The sequence below is a fragment of the Corvus kubaryi genome, unplaced genomic scaffold (assembly GCF_017639235.1).
Source record: "Corvus kubaryi isolate FWS band 111438036 unplaced genomic scaffold, C.kubaryi_AGA036_p1.0 37385, whole genome shotgun sequence".
Classification (NCBI taxonomy): domain Eukaryota; kingdom Metazoa; phylum Chordata; class Aves; order Passeriformes; family Corvidae; genus Corvus; species Corvus kubaryi.
Window position 1 is genome coordinate 8,109,401 of NW_024581127.1, and position 21,873 is coordinate 8,131,273.

General features: G+C 41.2%; 1 protein-coding gene across 1 annotated transcript; it reads left to right on the forward strand.

The window, feature by feature from the left end:
* The first annotated feature begins 7 nt into the window (after nucleotides 1–7).
* Nucleotides 8–18,245, forward strand: CHMP4C (charged multivesicular body protein 4C). The gene is made up of 5 exons (XM_042035736.1): nucleotides 8–1,340; nucleotides 8,425–8,602; nucleotides 9,823–9,937; nucleotides 12,486–12,594; nucleotides 14,784–18,245. Exons 1-5 carry the CDS (start codon nucleotides 1,145–1,147, stop codon nucleotides 14,846–14,848), a joined length of 663 nt encoding a protein of 220 aa, XP_041891670.1. The 5' UTR covers nucleotides 8–1,144; the 3' UTR covers nucleotides 14,849–18,245.
* The last annotated feature ends 3,628 nt before the right edge of the window (nucleotides 18,246–21,873 follow it).

Sequence of the window (21,873 nt, forward strand, 5' to 3'; positions counted from 1 at the left end):
AGGCTCCGTCATCGGGCTCAGGGCAACCTGCGCTGACCAGTCCGTGTCGGCCCAAGCGACGCTTCAGACTTCAGTGAGCCTGGAGCCGCGGCTGGTGCTCCGCGGGTTGTTCCGGGGGGGAAAAAAAGGCACGTTTTGTGTCTTATTTGTGTCGCTATTTGCATCGTCCCTCGATGCCTGTTCTCGGAGGCAGAGCGGAGGTAGACCGGCTTCCCGAAGCATTTCGTGCACCCTGTAACCTGTTGGTGTCACTCAGGTTTCCTTAGCGGCGCACCCACCACTTTTGTAAAAAGCCACATTCCTTCAGAATTCAGGGTTATTTTCCCAGCCTTCACCCACGTGCACGCCTGTGCCCAAGTGTGATGCCCTCCCAAAACACCTTTATGCAGCATGTCTCCAGTTCTGGCCTCCTCAGTACCAGAGACATCGAGCTCGTGGAGCGGATCCAGCAGAGCGCTACAAAATTGATCGAGGGACTGGAGCATCTCCCTTCGGAGGAAAGACGGAGAGTTGAGCCTCTTCAGCCCTGAGAAGAAGCAACTGAGAGGGGACTTCACCAATGTCTATAAGCATCTTAGGGGAGGGTGCCAAGAGGCTGGGGCCAGGCCCTTCTCAGTGATGCCAAGCAATAGGACGAGGCAACAGGCAGAAACTGACACAACAGGAATTTCCACCTGAATATGAGAAAGAACTTTTTTATTGTGTGAGTGACCACACACTGGAACAGACTGCCCAGAGAAGTTGTGGATTCTCCCTCTCTGGAGATACTGAGCCGCCCGGATGCAATCCTGTGCCATGTGCTCTAGGATGACCCTGCTTGAGCAGGGAGGTTGGGCCAGATAACCCACTGTGCATTCTGCGGTTCTATGACATGGGAAAAAAGAAAGGGGGAAGCACAAACTCGGCAGCCGCCTAGGCAGCGGCGGCCCGGCCCGGGACCCTGCGGCTGCCCTGCGAAGCTCGCCGGCTCCTCCCGCCGCTCTGCCCAGCTCGGCCAGCCCGGAGCCGCCCCCGGGCCCGCCCCGCCGCCAGGTGCGGTGCCGCCGCCGCCCATGGGCTCAGGAAGTGCTGTCACGGCGGAGGTTTCTGAGGACTGGGCTGGTCAGACCTTTCCGTCGGCGGGTGCCGAGCCGGGATCGCCGCCATGAGCAAGATCTCCAAGTTCTTCAAGGGGGGCGGCTCGGCTGCCTCCAAGGGCCGCGGGGGTCCCTCGCCGCAGGAGGCGCTGGCCCGGCTGCGAGAGACGGAGGAGATGCTCAGCAAGAAGCAGGAGTACCTGGAGACGCGGATCGAGCGGGAGCTGGCGGTAGCCCGGCAGCACGGCACCAAGAACAAGCGAGGTGAGTGAGGGCCGGGCCCCGCGAGACTAAATCCCGGGGCTGGAGGGACTCGGGTCTCGCCGGGGCTGTGGCTGGGCCGGCTCACCTGGCTCCGCAGGTGTGCAGTGTGATTCGGCTGTGGGCTCCGAGCAAGTATCACCGCACGCGAGGCGGGATGGTGGTTTTGGGTCTTTGGCATCTGTTAGTGTTTAATGAACTGTGGATTCATATAGCGGGATGGGAATTTGTTATTCCTCACAAAATTTAGTGTCTGTGGTTTCCTGTGTGATTGTTCTGTTCGTGCTTTGCACCACAGTCGATGCAGGTATTGGCTGTATACACAGAGAGCAAAGTACTGCTGCTCAACGAGGGGAGGGAATCGCTGTTTGGGGGCTCAACATTGGCTGGGCAGGTGGCAAAGGGGATGAGGGATGTGAGGATCTCGTGTATATTCATGAATAAATGCACATTATCCCTATTGCTGACAACTGAGGAACAAAGTGATGCAATGATTCATCCAAATCATGTAAGAAGTATATGTGCAACCAAAAAAAGAATGATAGCTTAGAGCATTAGTGACTGGTCTGGGACGCTGTTAGCTATGAAGGAGAGGATGCTAAGGGGTCAGAACGTCTGGCTCCTGTGTATACTGATGTTGTCGTTCCTGGGAAGCAAGTGATGGTAGTCAGTGTCTTGGGGATATACAGACCTCTGAGAAACAAGTTAATTACTTCCTAAAGTCACGTGAAGGCCTATTTGTCTACTCTGAGCTGTATTTTAATTCAAATGCTTCAAAACAGAAGAAGAACATTTTGAATTAAAGATTTGTGATGTAACAAGAAAGTAGGTCTTTTGCCTGCTCTTTCTGTTACTCAATAATTTAAAAAATAATGCCATGTTACTTCAAACTTGTGAGGAGCTGTGTGTGTTAGAGGTGTTTTGGTTAGCCCTCTAATGTATTTGTAATACTTTAGCATTTAATAATTATTAGCAAAAGGCAGTTTAACTAAACTAACTTTTAGTTAGAAGGGATTTAAAATCATGGGTCAAGATGGGACAGATTTGAAGGCATGGTCAGGGGAAGTAAAGTCAATTCAGCAGCACAACTGAGCCAGCTGCTCGAGAGCATGGGAGCTGTCAGTGTTGTCCCAGTCCTGCCTTTTCTACTCCCCTGGCTTCAGCTGGAGTGTCTCTTGGTTCCTTGTCGAGGTACTGGCACCGTGCTGTTACAGTGAGCTAGTTCAGAAAGGTGATCCAGCTGGAAGCTAATTTGCTATGGGACAAAGTGACCAGGTAGCTCCTGGGGCTGAATTCATTGTGCAAAAGCCTGAGCTGCGGGGCTGGTGCAAGAAAACAGGCTGGTTCCTGTGACTGTAGCAATTCCTGGTTAAATCCAGACACGCTGTTCTGGAATTTCATTCCAAACCCGGACTATAAACTGGCACATTTGCAGAGAGAAGAAGCATTTCCTGCCTCGCTCCTGCCCTTGTGCTGCTCCCTTCCTTTCCCTTAGCAGAGCTCCCTGAAGGGTGTGTTTCAGAAAGATGGATGTTGTATAATATATTGTGGTTTTCTTTTTCTGGGTTATTTTTTTTACCCAGGATAGTTTAAGTTCCACTTATCCAGTTGGCCTGCTAGCTGCATGAGTGCTCGTGCACCTGCGAAGGAGAAGGTGGTGCACAAACAGGAATGAGAACTTGTTGGGAAAAGGTAGATCTGCTTCTCCTTTAATTCAGCTGGTTGATGGTGGTTTTAGGTGTGTGTTGGCTTTTTGCTTCAGGCATGCAGCATTTGATATGTGAACGTTTTCTCCCAGATCGTTGTTTCCACTGCAGTACTCAATATGCAATTGCCCTGGCTTTTTATCTGTGAAATTGTTCATGGAGTCATATTGCAAACTGGATTGTTGAGCTGATCGTGGTTAAAAATAACGCCTTTTATTTTGTCATTTGCTCAGGGACCAACAGTTAAGGACAGTAAAGAGGCAAGAGTAGGGCAAAAAGTGCCGTGTGGCAGTTTTTATTCATGCCAAAAATTGTTCTTAAACCAAAATGGGATAGTCTAAGTACAGCCAGAGGAGAAACAATATAAACTATGTTTTTTTAAAATATAACCTTGCTGTGCCAAAGTGCTTAAATTTAGCAGGATAATCAGTGAACTTACATCCCCGATAATATGTCTTAATTTGATATGTCAATTGCTTTACAGTTTAATTACTGTTGATTTACATATGACAGCATATTAGCTGGTGTATGGTACTGTATAGCTCAGAGAAAATCTGTGTGAACCGGCATCTATTGTAATGTTATGTAAACATACAAATGAGAGAATAAAGGTTTTAAATCTCCATTGCCTTGTTGAAGTGAATGTTTCAGAGGGACATCACTGGTAATTTTTAATGTTTTGGTTTTTTTTTTCTTAATTGCATCTATGTAGAAGCCTATGGAAACTAAAATGGGGCTGTCTGCAACTGGAGCAAGATGTATGTAGGGATAGAAAATGCACCAAATTAGCATGATCACACATGATTTTTAGGTGCATGAGTCTGAGTCACACCAACACAAGAGGGAGCAGATTCAAGCACCAGCAATTTCTCATGACTTCATATGACTCTTGAATGTGTTTCATGGGACGTCAGTAGGCTTAACTTGAATTAAAAGCTGTGATGCATCATTTGTGCGATAGATGTGAAACATCACTGAAATACTCCTGGCTTTTCCTTTATGAAATATCTCTGCAGTTCCTGTACCTAATCTGAAATTAGCTATACTTTTGAGCTGATACATTTCCAGCATTCCCCATTAATATCTGATTGTAGCTAGACCACTTCAGGTTTTTTTGTTTGCTGAGGTTCCTCCTGCAGAGGTTATGTCATGAGAAGCAATATTTTTTTCACAGTTAGCTCTGACTTCTAATATCTCTCTTTTTTCTATCTCTTGCTGTACTTTTAGGGGGTATCTCAGTTTCAGCCAGTGCATAGCTGCCAACTCCATCTACAAATTGGCCTTTCTTCTCCATTATTTTGAAGGACATAGAGGAAAATTTAAAGAACAGGAAGCGATACTGAATTTTTGAGAACTTTGTTTAAAAGGAAATGTGTTTTCTGAAGCAGGCCTGTAATTTTGAAAAGAACATATACGTGAATGTGTGTTGTTTCATCCCGGTGTCTTTCACAGATCCTAAAAAACCCCAAAAACTTAATAAAAGGAATAAAGTTAAGAGAAGTCATCCAGAATAGGATTAAATCTTAACTATAAAGAACCACATAGTATTACTGAGGACAAAACCTATGAAGAAAGTTGGAATAACAGGGAGGGTTTCACAAGTAGATGCTACTAAAGACATTGTGTGTTACGGTTGGGCAGGGCTTATGTAGCTGTGTAGCATTCCTTTTCAATGAGTTAGGTGTAACCAGCAGGCTGTTGAAGCCAAACAACGATGTGGTAGTTGTGTGTTATGAGGGATAGGACAGTCATGCCTACGGCAGGCTGTGGGACAGGTTGGGAGTGAGGGTTTCTGGCAGGGACATAAAGGAAAGCCCTTAGTGGGTCTCTGCTCTGTGAGTTACAGTGATTGTCCTCTGACTTTAGTGAGCACATTTCCAGTGTCTTGCCATGAACTGGAATGCCTGTAACTGGTCCAGCTCATTGTTGTTCTTGATTTAGCTCCTCAGTTGTAACTGCATATGGCTTCCTCCACAAGGCTTTATGGAATATGGATGCTGATAATGAGCCTAATTAGGGTCCTATGATTTTTATGGCCTCAGCAGCATTGTCTTCAGTTGTCCCTGGAGTGAGGGAGATCAGAATCTGCAGTCCATCAATCCCTTGCAGGCCTGAGGTGGAGGTTTGTGAACTGTATCCAAGAATGAGATCCAGTATTTTCACAGTGGTGTTATATTTTCTGAAGAAATACTCTTTCCCTACTTCACCAGTTTCCTCATGGGAATTATAAGGATTATTAGACAATCTTTTTATTTCTGCTTCAGAAGATGAGATTGTTGATACTTTCTGTATTGATGGGTGTTGGTGGTGGGCTTGACAGGTAAAGGGGGTATTACTGCACTGTTTCTTTTCAATCTGATCTGTGATGGAACCATGAGAAGGGTGCCTCAACTCTTCCTATGTCATTACTTCTGTTTGTCCTTTTGAAATCTGCATATTCAGTGTGGCCAGGATTCCAATTGCCCAGCTGGCCATTTCTGCTTCCTTAATAAAGTGTCAGCATTGTAGTTACAATGGAAAAGTGCCCTTCTGTATGCTAATAAAAGTAGTTCATTAATATGCAAACTTAAACTGACATCTGTTGTTCCAGACACCTTGACTATAAAATAAAAACTCATATTAAAAGCAGTGGTTCCTAATCTATGAGCTGTATCCTGCTTACTGGACTTGGGAGTAGAGGAAATGTGCTAAAGCCCAGCCAACTGCTGACCATTATAAAATTCAGGAGTTGAATTGGCTTCTTTGGAGCACAGTGGAAAAAGTGTATGAGACTGCTTTTGTTTGTTTTTTCATGGAGAAGCCCTCCACCTCTTCCTGAATGAATTGGGGTTAGTTTCTCATGCTTCCTCAGACTCTACCTCTGCTCAAACTCATCCTCCCCAGTCTGTGTTCCTACTTTGAAATCTTTGGAATGGGGAACACCATTTTTCAGTGCCATTCTTAGACCATCAGTGAAGTGAGTTGTGTTTTCTGCTCAATTTCATTATATTTTAATAGATAATGTTCTTCTCCCGTTTGGTAATTAGAATGTGGGAGCATTATAAAGCAGAAGCATTTCAATCCTGTAAGAGTTGCACAAAAATTTTAAAATGCTTGTAATATGCAGTAGAAAAGCACCAAAAGTTCTTGATACTCTGTGAAACACAGAAAAATAGATTTCAAATAACAAGGAAATTCTCATAGCTATAGGAGCTACTATAGCAACATACTCTGCAATAAAGGGCATTAATTTAATACAAATCAGGAAAATTGTATAGCATGGTGTGAGAATTTATAATGCTTTAGTTGATAAGGAAGGAGTATGAATTAATTTTCTATGAAGTTCTGCTAGTCATGGGTAAAACTAAAGAGAAGGAAGATAATATGTTGCACCACAATAGTTCGGAAAAGCTGTTTATGAATAGGTGAAGTCATAGAGAGTTTAGCTTCTCCTGTGTTTTCTTGATTTGGGTGTGGTTTAATTAAATGATCTTCAGGATTTTGAAAACAGCTGCTCTGTGTGTAACTGAGGAAATTCATTTTCCCTGTGAGCAGCTAATAATAACAGCACCATTGCAGAGTCCCATTTCTGAATAACACTGACTAGAAAGACTGCCCCATGGTAGATTCTTGCTCCAGCTGAAGCCTTTCTGCATCAGCTCGTTAGTGCTCCTTAGTCCACAAGGCCTCGGAGTCCTCTCTGGCACAGCTGGTGTTATGCACTGTTTCAGACTGTTACATTTGTCTGGAATCTCTAGCTTCCTAACCTAGGAATCCAGGATCAAATTTGATCCAATGGCAGCTAAGAAAGGAAGTGGCTGGTGTCCTAACTCTACCAATAAGAAGCATAAATAAGTAGGAAAATAATAAGTAGGTAAAGATTGTTTGGGAGTAGATCAAAATTATGTATTTTAGAATTGCCAGTGAGAATTTTACAATGCTTACATTTGCTGTGTGCATGACATTATCTGATGTTTGTGCATCTTCTTCAGAATATGCATGATCTTTGAACCATCCCCCAAAACCTGGGAAATTCTTGGATTTGAATACTGTGATTAATCTGTTGGGATTGTGGCTTGCTGTCCTGAAATATTTTACTGTCGGTGGTGGAAGGCCTCTAAGCCTGTGTGAATGCCTCTCCTTGTGCAGCTCATGATGAGCAATTTTGATCATTGATCATTGATTAAAGCATTTGTCAACAAAACATTAGTTTTTTTAGTGTGTTGTTACGCACCATAAATCTACGTGCCCTCCTTGGGGGGATCCTAATTTAATTTGAAAATTTGTGTACCCCAGTGTCAAGGTTCAGTGTTATTGCACGGGGCAATTATTTGAACAAAATGGCAACAGTAGCTGCTCCTGTTGGTTGAGTTTGGGGGGCTGCAGGGCTGCTGGGGCTTGCAAGCTCTGAATCTGTTTAAAAAATTAAGTGTAGGAGACAAGGGAAGGGATGGGGGTGTTAATAGCATTGAAAGAAACCAAACAGTGGGTTAACTCACTCTCTTGGTTTATTTGGTGGGTTTTTTTCGCCTGGCACATGTGTAGTTTGGAAAGAACTGTCATCAGGAAATGCTTGTGGCAAAATTGTGTGTGTTCCCACACCCTGTGGCCAAGAGAAAGTCCTTTTCTCCTGCTGCTTGACACGTGCATTTATTCTGGTAATGATTTACTCTGGGCAAAGTACGCTGGTCATATCTTAGTGAATATAAAAGACTAATCTTGACCATTTACAAAGATAATGGAGTGTAGCTGGATTTCACTGTGCCCGTGTCTACAAAGTTCTTTATGTTTTCAAATTCTAAGGTTTAAAGATCACATTCCTAAGTGATTGTAAGAAATAGATGAGCTAAAAGCTGGAGAAATTAAAATCCTGCTCTGATCTAACCCTTCTGTCTAGCTGGGCCATTTGGTCTCTCCATTGCACTTCACAGTTACTGCTGCTGAGACAAAGCTTAGAAAGCACTATTGGTGGAATTGTGGTTATTATGACAGATCTTCATACACTGTCTTCGTTAGGTTTTACTTACATCTTGCAGCTTCTTCTTTTCTTCTTTCTTCTGTTTCTGCTTTCTGACTACTCTCTGATGTTTTTCTTTTTCCTTCCCATCTTCCCTGCTTTGCCTCTGTGCACAGGATGGAGTTCAAGATCTCCCACAGTGGAGGAAGAAGCTGCTTTTCCTTGTGGCACTAAAAGGAGTTAATCTAAAAGAGGCTTCCCAGCATGTTCATGGAACAGCATGTTGGTGATTAACAGGCTGCTGATCTGGTGTGGTCAAAGTTTGTCTCCCTAGTAAGGTAGGAGGGTGAGAATTATAAATTCTACAGGTCAGCTTGGTGCTGAGCTACTTGTCCTTGCATTTGCTATGAAAATACATAGTGCACTTTGCCTCTTCCCATTCCAGCTGCCTTACAAGCTCTGAAGAGAAAAAAGAGATATGAGAAACAGTTGAATCAAATTGACGGGACACTTTCGACCATTGAGTTCCAGAGAGAGGCATTGGAAAATTCCCACACCAACACAGAAGTACTCAAGAATATGGGTTATGCTGCACAAGCTATGAAAAAAGTACATGAAAATATGTAAGTGTTTTCTAGTAGTTTCCAAGTTGAATTTACTAACCACTTTCAAATTATTCTATCACTACACACTGTTGTATCAAGTTAGATAGTTTTGACTTCATTTTTGGTTCGGGCATCCAATGTCAGGAATGCTTTTGGTGCTGTAGTGTTTTATTTGGCAGAAAAGTATATTTTCCTAACAATAAATCTAGAAGGAAGTTCACTTAACTAGTGAGATCTGTTTTCTTAAGTCTGTCTTGGCAGTGGAGAGTGGCCTCTGTCCCTGGTTTGCCTAGAAGAAAATCTAGCCATAGAAACTAGGTGGACTCTTTTCCTCAGAATCCATAAGCTGGACTGTGAGATTCTAAGTACTAATTAGACCTGACACCCCCTCCTCCCGCTGCCCCGCATAAAAAAGAATTACCTTCTTTTTTGTCATATGTCCTATATTGTTTCAGGGGGTGTTTTTCTGCCTGAACAAACAGAGTTAAATCACAAGGGTTGTTCTGGGAGAAGTAAACAGGAACTGAAACAATAATGAAGTTAACAATAAGGGGAAACCTTTAAATGGGGTACAATTCTGTTAAGTTCCCCCCAGTTCTGGTGAAAGCTTAACATCAAAAAAGATCTATAAAATCATAAAATAGTTTGGGTTCAAAGGGACTTTTAGAGATAATCTTGTCCAAACACCCTGCAGTGAATAGGAATATCTTCAACTAGATCAGGTTGCTCAGAGTACATCCAATCTGACCTTGGATGTTTCTGGTGGTGGGGCATCCACCATTTCTGGGCAACCTGTGCTGATGCTTCACCAACCTCATCGTAAAAAACTTCTTCCTTGTATCAAAACTAAATTGACCCTCTTTTATTTTAAAGCTATTACCTTCTGTCCTTCACAACAAGCCATGTAAATGTTTATCCCCATCTTTCTTTAAACCCCTGAGTACCGAAAGCCCTGTAAAGATGCTGACTTTGGGGGTCTGCCCATGGGCTGTGACTGTCTGACAGAGGCACGAGGAGCACAGAGAGGGAGAGACACACTCTGCTGCAGTTTGACTTTTGTTATAATCCCAACGTGGAAGTAGCTGGACTGGGTGTAGGTGAGGAAAATTATTCCCTGTGAATTCTGCTGTTTACAGAGTCATGGGCATAAAAATAAATTAGGGTCTGTTCAAGTGAGTCTGTTCTGTAGGATTTGAATGATATATCTTTAAAAAAATGTTTCCGTGTCACCTTGCCAGGGATTTGAACAAAATTGATGATTTGATGCAAGATATCACTGAACAGCAAGATGTTGCCCAGGAAATTTCAGATGCTATCTCAAACCGAGCCACCTTTGGTGATGAGTTTGACGAGGTTAGTACTTCAGGCCTGTAAGTTTTAACTCCATAGTTATTTTGCTGTGCAGTGGTTTGTTTCTCAAAAAGTGTGGATATGAAATTCCTTGGTTCCAGCTTACCCTATCTAGGACAATTGTATAATTTTTAATATAAATATAAAAATTAAATAAAACTATTAATATATAAAATACATAATGTACTAAATAGAAATCTAGAGATGTAAAAATATAAAAATTATTTTTATTTCTGTATACATTTTAAGAAAAGCATTTTTTACTACACTCCTGTAGTTATTTTTCTCATTTGAGCCACGGAAGAATGAGGTCACTAAAACGTGTAATTTGTACTACTCCAAGTGGACACTGAAACATATAATTTTTTTGTTGCTCCAAATAGACATCTGTTTGACTAAGTGCATGTCCCTGTGTCATGGACAGGCTGCTGTTCATAATTCTGAATATTTGGACCATTTTTTAAGGTTGGTTGTGGTGCTTGGAGATGCAGGTCCTTTCCCTGTTGCCCAGACCCCAGAAGCAGATCCATTTAGTAAAAGTAATACCTGTTGGAGGTAATAAGGTGTCATTCTAGAGCTCTTTTCTTTTGAAATCCCCACAAGGCATTTAGGACCTTCTCAAAATTTGTTGCAGTAGTTTTCATCCAGTGCCCCCAGATTTGATTTTGTATATCTAAGCAGGATATTATTTATTTCTGATCCTGTCATGGCTGAGGACTCAAAGGTCAAGGATACTCAAATTCTTGTAATCTGTGGAATGCAGAGATGAGTATCAAGCTCAGTATCACAACCAGTTTGGTTTTGTTTTTCAATTTCGTTTCAAAATGACCAAGCACTAAGGATCATTTGAAGAATGGCCTGAATACTCAAACCATTCACTCTATTCCCAACTAATTGGTTCCTATGTGCCCAAATGGACAACAAAGAAAAATATAAATGCTGTATCGCACATATTTGCTTGATTGGGAGGTAGAGGAAGTTCCATTCAACAGTTCTAATTCATTGAAAGTAAGAATAATTCTTTGTATTTTGTTCCCATTACCTGCTTTCCTGTATTTCTACTTTGAATGTAAACAGACTTTCCAAGAAACATTTAGTCATTACTGGCACAAGGAATGGGATTTGGCCTGAGCTTCAAACAATTGAAAAACATACTGTCCATCCCAAACAGCTGTACAGTGTCTTACTTTTCATCAGTGCTTAACTTTTTTGGAGTCTAGGCTTAGTAAGCATGTTGTAGATTGACCTGGAAGTTCCTAAGAGATCCTAGTGGAAGCTGATGTGCATTGTTCCTGTTTGGGAAATAAGCCACTGTCACTTGGGGCATTTGTATAGGAGCCTAATACTGACAGTACTTGGGTAGTAACTGGTAAACCTGGTTTGCAGGCTACTGCAGCTTAAGAGTGCTAGAATCAATGACATAATTGCTGGGATATAAGGTGGTTTGTGTTGAAGGATAATATATTTTTTTTTTTGAAGGATGTTTTTTCCACGCTCTTGGGTGTATTTTTTCTTCACATGTGTGCCATGGGTGTAAGGAGACCATGGAAGCATGTGATTTCTCCTGCCCCGGACAGGCACAGAAATATAAGGGTTCTTTCTCCCTGGGTTGGCACAGTGCATGTTTGCCTTAAATTATAAAACCAAGTAAATCTAGGTATCAAGTTCTGTGGTGGCTATGCACCTATGATTTTAACTTCTACATTGGTGATAAACAAAGTCTAAATGTGTAGGCAAAGCCCATTTCAATACCTAGTAGCTCCTACTTTACTGCTTTTCTGACACTTCCCCCAGCCCTCTCCAGTTGTTTTTGCCCATTGTTTCTTTAAAACCATTTTACCTATGTGGCAAATGCCCATTTCTCTACAAATATGTAACATTTGGCTTCCTTTCTTTGGGAAATGTCAGCCAAGGAATAGTTCCTTGATTTTTTAAAAAGTGTGCAGCCTTTTTATTTTTAGCATTGTATGAGTGGCTTAGATCATCTGTCCAAATCAGCCTCTGCACCTAAAAGCCCACGAGTGCTGCGTGCTTCAAGAGTGGATAGCAGGAGCCAGGAGGACAGTTTTGATTCCAGTGCTGCTTTGAAATCACATGTAATCCTGGATTTGTGTGATAAATTATGCTGAAGCATAATGTTTAATGACAGTCTGCCTTATAACCAGTGGAAGGTGTTTGCCTTTTAAAATGGGAGAAATGGCACATTAAAGTTAGAATCCATTGAAAAGTACAGGCTCTAGATTTGGAACAAACCTGAGGACAGCAGAGAGGCTTTTTACTCCCGTATTTGCCTTTTTGACGTGTATTGTACTGCTGTTAGTTTTGTTTCTAATTTTATTCCTAACTTCCACTGTCTTATTTTCGATGTTCAATTAAGATTTACTGTTATTGTCCATACTTAGTAAAAATTACACTTTTAATATGCTGTTTCCTGATATATCCTTTCAGGTGTAAACTGTTTTTTCAGTAGTACTTTGCTTCATGGTGGTTAAATGTGTCCTTGTGTGTGATCACTGTCTATATTTGTAAATAATGTTTCCCTTGAATTTAGGATGAGTTGATGGCAGAATTAGAAGAACTGGAGCAAGAAGAACTGAACAAGGGAATGAGAGATGTCAGGTTGCCAAGTGTTCCGTCCACATCGCTGCCTTCTCGCCCTGGTAAAATGCCTGCTTGCCATTTTACATTTCTCATGATTAAGCCATGCTGTGAGAGAGGGGAGAGGAAGACAGGGTTTCAGATCTCCATTTAGCTCTTTTTTAACTTTTAAAATGTTATAAATTCCTTTTCCTATTTTTGTATCTGCTTAACAGAAAAAGCAGAGTAGAATTCCATTTTGCTCTATGAAAGCCTTTAGGACCAAATTCTCTGTAGCTTTGGGGAGACAAACTTGTGGAACTTGACCTTGCATATATACTGATGAATCTCCTACTGAAATGTAGTAAGATAATTAAGGAATGATCCTTTCTGCCTTTTTTTTTGTTGTTTTTGGCAATTAAATCCTTAGTCTCTTTCAATTAGAGTCTGACCTAGATTCAAAATGTTTAGGTCATAAAGATCCAGCTTTGCAGGGTAGTGGTTTGATATTTTCCACTGGTATTTTAATTAAAAATGAAGGAGGCAGCAGGAAGTACATATTTAAAGACATATTTTCATTCCTTTGCTGTCTTTCTACTGAATAGGCTTATTCCTGGTATTAAGCTGTAGTTTTATTTTTCTGTAGTTCTGCCCTGTTCATTTTAAATTAAGCTAGAGGCAGTTAACTTCTACTACACTTTCCACTGTCAGTTGAAAGACTTACTGTGTACTGACATTAGTAAAAGAATATAAATACTTGATGGTAAGGACAGCACACGTGACACAGGTTGTTTATGGTTTCTGCTGCAGAACAGGTTACCTAGACCAGCTTGACACAAATACTGTTATATGTGTTTTGGCAGATGGCGCTTAAATCCTGAGAAGCAGTTTAAAATGTTCAGACTGAGACTGTGGCCTCATCTACTGAAGTCAACTGCAAAACAGCTAGTAAAAAAAAAAGGGATTTAGTGAAAATTCAGTCTGGCCATTTAGGATTTGTTCATACATTGTCTTCCAGATCCAGCTGTGCCAGTTGACATTTTTATTAAACCCAGACCACCTCCATGTGTTTCTCACTATTTTAATTTTCTACTTCATCTGTCTGTATGGCTGCTTCAGGCAAGATGAGCTGGTTACAATTATGTAGTTCAAGGCACTCAGAAACTGGCTTATGTTTTCTGAAACTTGCTGCTTACTGTTACACAGCAACAGCAAAGTCAGAACAGTCGATATAATGCTTCTAATTGGAGATGCATGTTGCCCTCCTGATTTTGAAGATGAGGAAACTGCAATGGAGCAAGGCATAGTGACCTTCCCCAGTCACACAGTGAACCAGTGACACTTGCAGAATAGGGACTGAATCTGTGGTCTCCATGTACTTCTCCCACCTTTAGTCCCTGAAGGTGGTAGTTGCAGTCCCCTCAGGATGGCGGCTCCTGGCCCTGCAGCTGCCTCCGGGGGGAGCCGGCTGGCCGCTGTAAAGGGGCACACGTGGGTGTTGCACCCAGTAACAGCGTTCCACTGGTGCTTGGAGAGATGCCAGTCCTGATGTGCACAGCCCACAGACGGAGGAGGCAGCCTGAGGTTCAGCCCGGGCTGTTGGGCGTCTAGTTTGCAGATCAGCAAATGAAGACAATTTGGGTGAGGTTTTTGTGCAGTGAAGGCAGATGATGAGTGTGAGGAGATTTGCGTACAAAGGGACAAAATGTGTGTGGGACCTGATACAGAGCTGGGAATTGCTGCTGCTGTGAACGCAGCAGTTAACTGGCATCACCTGAGCAAAGTAAGTTCAGGAACTTCTTTCTCCGTTTTAATAAATGACACCACCCATTAAAATGGGGTGAGTTCATTCAGAGACTGGGCTTGCATGTACAGAACCTCTCAGCACTATTTGGAAAGGTAGCAGGATGTGCAGCTGGCCAGGGTAGGTCATTTTTGCCCATTTACATGGTGGTGCGAGAACTGACAGCATTCTTGTGGCCCCTTTCCAGCTGTGAAAACTCTTAGACATCAAATGTTTTTTCTGTGTGAGTCTTTCAGTAGGAATTGCATCAGACCTATATTGTGAACTTTAGGGTTCTGTGGGAAATAATGATGGGGCAAAATAGTCACATCTCTTATGAGCTTCATTCCTGCATTACCCATGTTCAGCTTGCTGCTCAGTAAATTGGTCTGAGATCTTCAAACTGAAGACTATGCAAGTCCTCATGCTAACAGATAGAATGGTTCTGACTGTTACATTAGTTGATGGTTATTGTCTCTTTATCTGCAGCATCGACCAGGAAGAGAGCGGAGGATGAAGATGAAATGAAGAAGCTGGCTGCCTGGGCTTCATAAGAGCATGGTCTCTTTATAACACCAAACATTATAGTGCAGATGTAAAGAGTTGTAATGCTGTTTTATAAAAGCACTCATTTAGTGTGGTTGTATTTCATACAGGCTGGGGTTTTTTATGGCAAATCTTGCTAAGACTGGTGTTACTGCCATATTACAAAGCTAGTTTAAAAACCAGCAAACAAAAGAATTAAGTAGTTGCCTAAACGTTCAGGCATTAATTTTTTTTCAGCCTCGTCAAGATATTTGTTTTATTATTAGTATCAGTTTTTATTAGGTACTATCTTACCGTATCTGTTGGTTTGTAAAACCTGTGTGCCTCACTTGTGCTCAAAGCTGGATTAATTTTTGAAATGAGAAAGTTAAGGAAGTCATCAGGGTCCTATAACTAGAGGGTTATTTGGTTCAGACTATTTAATATTAGCAAAACAGCTTAATACATGTCCTGACTTGCAAGTTCTCTGAGTACAAGAGCTAATAAATATTCATTTGGGCATGAAGATTCAAACAGTCTACCTGGAGCAACTTATGTTGTCCTAGATATTGAGAAGAAACTCTACTGTAGGGTTTTTGAAGTGGGATACGTTATTTGTTTTAACTGGCCAAAATGTCCCATGGACTTCTATAGGTCAACTTGAATTTTATTTTGGACTATTTCTGACTTGGTTACAGAATTACAGTGATAAAGGAAAGTGAAATGTCTAAGTTCTTACAGATTCTTGACAAACAATACTCATTTTCATTAACCCTGTCAAAAATTCAGAAGAGATTTGACCTTCCTTTGTTCTCCTCTATCTTGTTTTTTTAGGGTGAGTCTTTACTTTGTATGATAATACTCATCCTCAAAGGAAATTAGCAACACATTTTGAATTATACCATTTCAAAATAGTTTCAATTTCTGAGCTTTGGTTCTTTTCTCTTACTCAGTTTGTGAATAGAAATAATACCAGTGTGTTGCATTTGCAGTGCCTTTTTAAACCCTGGTTAAAAGCCGATTCTGGGTTACTTGTAAAGTTGGTGTGTTACTGTCCAACTAACAGCCTTTTAGCCTAAGGAGAAAATGCCACTCTTGAGTGCTAAACTACTACGTGTATGGAGAAATCGCTGTTCAAATACAACCCAAAAATTAAATAGGCTGCTTTGTACTAACGAAGTTTATTTAATAAGTCTTAAGCTCTATGCTAGTAGCCTGCTGTCAATCACAGGGAGATAGTAAAACACTGTGGAGTTCCTAGGAGTGTAGGAAGCACAGACAGTCCTTAATCTAGGTTTCTTGTTTTCAAATGACTTTAAATTTAATGATGACCAAACCACCTGGGGAATAATGCTAAACTTCGTTTCTGTGGATCTTCAGCAACAGAAGACTGGCCCCTTCTCCTGCAGGCTTTAGCCTGTGATTTGCTGTGTGTTCAGCTTCAACAGCCTACAATAGCCTTCAGCTTAGTGGATTTTAGGTCAAGCATCACTAAGTATGTGTTTCTAGACGTGGCCTGCTCAGAACCTTTCAAGTTGAGCCCCATGCATGAAACCTAAAATGTATAACCCCTGTGGAGAGATTGACTTTTTCAGAACTTTCATTCTCTGTGGAGGAATTGGTTTTGGTTTGTATCTGTATGAGAGGTGAATCGAGTCTTGCTACTTTACTTAGGATAATTTTCTTTCTGGAAAAAAAACTAGGTGTGTTAATTCTGTCCTAAAATTTGGAGGTATCAAGAAAATTTTCCCTTTTTGCTGAGAGTAGAGAAAGTCTGGAATTATTTATTTTTTGTTTTAAATACAAAATAAAACAGAAAAAAGAAAGAAAGAACTGCCTTAAATTTAAAAATACATTTTGAATTCTCAAGGAGTAGGAAACCAAATACTAACAAAATGCTACTTGGTTTTAATGCTTGCTGAAATTCAGCATGAGATGCTAGCTGAAAGCAGGAATATTTAGTAAAATAGCAAATATTCTAAGTTACTTTGAATCTATTTGCCAATCTTTCTGGCTTGAATCCTATGTTCCAGGTGTGCAGTTCATGCAGGTCTCTGAATCGGGTACAGAATGTGTTAGCACACACTGGTTGTGTGACTGTGCAAGGCTGGCAGTGTGCTTGTGGACACTTCTGGCACTTCTAAATAGCATTTCTTTGCCAACATAGTGCCATAGTTAGCTTGGAAAAGCTGGCTTCTAGCCTCTGTTCTTGGTCAAATTAGTAGTTTAACCATGTTTGGCTCTTACGTAGCACTTGGCATATTTGAAGTGCTCTACAACCTAATAGGTCTCTAAGCTCCCATTTTGAAACTAAAGTGACTTTCAGTCTGCTTTGGAAAATATGGGCCTGCTGTTTTTGTGTAAGAACTTTCCCTGTGAACACCCCTCAGAAGAGAGAAAGAAAACCTATAGAAGATCTCCTTTGCAAACCAGCGTTTGACTGCTGGCCTTCAGCAATGTTTTGGCCAAGTGTTGATCCTAAAGAAACTTTGGGTGTCTTCAGCTTATTAATCTCAGACCAAGCACTTTAAAAACAAAATTTTTGGTAGATGAAGAAATGAAACTGGATATTCAGGTGAGCTGCTCTGAAAGCTTGTGTATAGTGGCTGGTGATCCTGAAGGACAGACTCATGTACCAGTTCACAGGCCAGGACGTGTGGTTGGTGAAGTTGTACTCAGAAGCACTATAGTGATGTAATGACAGAAACCAAAAGACACCATGGACTTCCATAACTGGAGTGTTTGTTGCCATATTTTTTTGGGATGCCAGTTTTCTTCAAAGGCAATGGGGTTGTAGGGATTTAATTCTTAATTCAGCTGAGGGAGTGGCTCTTTCCTGTGTAAATTCAGGTAAGTGGGACAAATGGCTCTTTCTTTTTTGAACATATGTCTCTCTTCATGCCAAGATGGTATTTGTTTAGTGTGTAAGCAGTCGAAAGTGAATCGTGTCAACGTGTTATTGTCAATGTACCCTATTAACTGGAACATATTTTACAGGACTGTGGCAGCAGATGGTGTACTATAACTGACTTCCTTTCTTGTTGCTTATTTATTCTGAGATTGGGTTGTTTTTTTTTTCTCCTAACAGGCTTAGATATTTTTAACCTGGATTACTTTAAAAAGAGGAAAATATATTAACAAAAAGTAAAAAAAAAATCATATATGTATATATATACACACTGTAAATAAATATTTTAGTGTCATGTTTGTGTTACATGATTTTATTAAATTTCTTTTCCTATCAGGCTAAATTGTAAGTATCCTCTTTACACTGTCATTAGGATATAGTGCTCTTTTAAAGGATGTGAGAATATTTTGAAACATTTTTGATGTATTAATCTTTCAGCAGCAAGCTAGAATTCAAGAATTCTTTGAAGTTGATTTGGTTTAAAAAAACAACCAATAAAAAACCCCACCCCAGTGTAAGCTGTGGTGTTTGGGCTGCATTCCTTCACGCTTAACCATTGTGCTGCAAGAAATTCTTCTATTTTAATATATCCAAAATACCTGCCTCTCCTCCCTCCCCTCTGACGCAAAGATCTCATCATTGTTTCAGAAATATGTGTTTTTCACTTTCCAGGCTGCATTTGAAAGGAAGAATGATCAGGTCTTTTAAAAATGAAAAAGAAAAAAATATGATAGGCAAGGAAGAAGTGAGACAAATACAAAATGCATTTGTTCATTCGTCTTACTAGAATCTCTTTAAAGTCTGTTTGTGTGTACAGTGTCTCACCTTTTGTGTACACACACATATATTTACATGTATGTATGAAATGCTGGAGCAGTGATTTAGGACCACCATTCATTATCTGGTGTGGAAGGGTTTCAATTGCTTGGACAGCTTCTCGTTTCCTCTTTGTAAATCCTAAGGGCTTTGTCACAAAATGCCAGGGAACTGCTGTGGTACAAGCACTGCTGGCTGTGTCTGCAACTGTGGGTGGTGGAAGAATAGGATGAGTGTGTGGGGGAAATATTTAGAAAATCTCACAGTCTCATGATGTAGAGTTTATATTATTTTAATTATGTCACTTTTTTTTTAGAAACATACGGAGGAAATTTTAGTCTCAAAAATTATTTAGCACCAGGGATTAGCTTGAACACTGTAAGAATTACAAGTAGTATAATCTCATGTAGCTGTCATATTTTCTCACATCTATCCCCATTGCAGAGACTGTGGAAAGACTCACCTTCATAGCACTGTTCAGTCAGGTGTATATTGTAGGAAAAATATAGCTGGTTGATGTGACTTTGATCATAGTTTAAGTGGTTTGTTGTTTTGTTACCAGGATGTAATTACCTGGTCACCACTGACCTACTTAGGATCAATATCTGCAATATCTGCAGATAAAACTAGATGATATAGTTATGAAATGCTAACTGTGCCTAGAAATTTCTGAACAACCTTGTGTACCTAAGATGGCTGTGTCTGGCAGGGTCACACCGGCCCCTCTGCTGCCCTGCTCCCCTCCTCTCCTGCAATACTACACTTGTGTTTACGTGTTTTTCTTGTATGTCTGCTTAGCTGACTTTTCCCCCTGCAACTAGAAGTTTTCTGATAATTCCCTTGTTTCTGTTTACTACAGTTGATTGTCATATTCCTCTTTACCAAGACAGACTTTGGGCAAATGCCATCTTGGGGAGTTTGGGCTTGACCCTCACCTAGCCCCTTACAGCCTGTGCTGTCTCAGTGGCCACTGCTACCCAGGCTGTTTTTAGGACAGCAGGGCAGTGTAGGTACCCCTCAGCTGGCTTTCTCAAAGGGCAGGCATCCAATTCTCCTAGGATTTAAAGGCAAGTTGAGGATCTGTGATTTGAGCTAAATTTCATAAAATAGGTGGTAGGCCAGTTGCCTGAGCTGGTGGTCTGCTCCCATGGAGGTGATGAGCATCAGTACCTCCCATTCCCATTGCTGTGACATCAGCTTTCACCACGTGAGTCTTGTGGGGCAGGATTTACATGGACACCCCAACTCTACCCTGAGTTTAGCACCCTTTTCTCAAAAAATTAAACATGCACTTTGGGAGTAATGTGTTCAGATACATTTAATTTATAAACATATCCAGATATCTTAGCTTTACTTTTTACTCAGCTTACTAAAGGGACCTTGGTGCAGCTGCTAAACTAACTAAACTCAGCTGGGACTGCAGATGTATAAGCATGTGCAGGGTTGTTGTGTTACCCTATACCTACCTGTTGTACGTAACCTATGTGTATACGGGGTGTTGGAGTGCCTGGTGCGGCTGCTTTGCTGCCCAGCAGCAGTGGTGAGCTCCATCAGCAGCAGGGCTGGGGCTCTGCAGACCTCCAGGAGGAGCTCTGGGTTCAGCATACAGCCAGAAACTCCAGCAGGCTGGAAAGGCTTCAGCTTTCTCACAGGACCTGATTTCAGTCTTCCTGCTCATGCTGGAGGAAAAGGCCTGCCTTGAACTGCTGCTCAGAAACCAGGGGGGAAACCCTCCCACTCTTCCCACTCCTCCCACAAATCTCCACTTGGTCAGAGCTAAAATGCTCTTTTAAATACTAACCCACCTTCTCAGCTGCTTCTCTGGCTTCTGTCTCTTTTCTTCCCTTCTCCTCTGGCTGCCTTGGCACCCAGCTTTGTTCCCTGCTCTGGACTGATGGAGGAGCTCAGAAGCAGATCTTCATGCAGCACTTCACCAGCCCCCTCTCTACACACTCAGGCCAGGGCAAAGAGCTAAGACCAATCTCAAAGCTTTCAGTTAAAAGTACTCATTTTCAAGAAATTTAATACTGGTTCAGTGATTTGTGCCTTGCAGTGACCAGCTGCAAGCTGGATGTCATTGGAACACACTGAGGACACTGAACTGCGAGAGGGATTTCTCGGTCAAGTCTGTCCCAGACCCTGTGAGGGTTCAAAGCATGTCTGTCATTGTGAGGTGATGTCAGCACTACTTTGGGTTAGGTGGGAGCATATGGGATATGCCTTTAGGGAGGTATTGCAGCTGCTGTTTTTGAGCCTGCTGATGTCATGTGTAAAATTAATCACTTTGATTTATTGAGGATTTGGATCTTAAAAGGCAAGTTTACCAAGGAGTGGGTTTATTTGGCACAGGAAGTTCATCTGAACTGACACCTTCTTATGGCTGTAATGCAGAAGTTTATAGATAAACGTAGGTTGGAGACACTATCTTGCACTTTTCAGGTTAAAACCTTCAGCTCCCAATGCTTTTCAAGCTGTCAGCAAAATATTTTAGTCAATTCAGTTTACTGAGCTAGGGAAAATAAATCCCCCTCTGTGAACCAAGTTCTGGAAAAGGTTTGTAACGGCACTAACCTGAGAACAAATAGTATCTGTATTGTAGCAGACACTTGTGGTTGAACACAAAGGATTTTATTTTATAAAGACAATAGGAGAAAAAAAATGATGGGGGAAAATGATAACTAGTTGAGACATTAATTTATGTAGCCTGAGAATCTGTCTAGAGCACATATTGTGTCTGAATAAAGTGAAATCTGAGTCAACAGCTGCTTCACCAGAGCAGAACATAGAAGCCTCTTTGTTGAGAGAAGAAATCTTATCCTGTGACCTTTTGATAATCATGAGTCTGGTGTCACGTCATTTGAAAAGTGAAAGATGTTGATCTTTGCGTGGTTTTCTAGATTCAGATCTGAACCTTGTCTCACAGGGGATGCCAGTAGTGAACTACAGCATGCCGACAGCAAAAATAGATAAAAGTAATTATTTGCACATGTTCTGTTCCTCATGTTAACAGCAAAGCTGAGCTGAATTTTTGATTGTTTAATGCTCTTTCTTAATATATTACTTTGCACATTAATTTTGCTGCATTCTTAACATTTTTTAATTGCCTGTTTAGGTAGGAACAACTAAGTCAGATCTGACTTAGTTATCTTTACAAGAAACTCATTTTTTGGGCTGCTTTTGTACACCTAAGCAGGAGCAATGTCTCTATAGGCACACAAATATCTCACTGACTCTTACTCATTTTTTTGTAAAAGATTACATAGAGTGAGACAGTTTTCTCATCTTCTTTTTCCAATGCAAGTTATTATGCCCTTGCCAAATTCAAATCTA

Bases quoted from the DNA above. Each gene is read 5' to 3' on its own strand.
- CHMP4C (XM_042035736.1), top strand. From the start codon at position 1,145: ATGAGCAAGATCTCCAAGTTCTTCAAGGGGGGCGGCTCGGCTGCCTCC. The intron at 1,341-8,424 runs GTGAGTGAGGGC...TTCCCATTCCAG, and splicing joins CGGCACCAAGAACAAGCGAG to CTGCCTTACAAGCTCTGAAG. The intron at 8,603-9,822 runs GTAAGTGTTTTC...TCACCTTGCCAG, and splicing joins AAAAAAGTACATGAAAATAT to GGATTTGAACAAAATTGATG.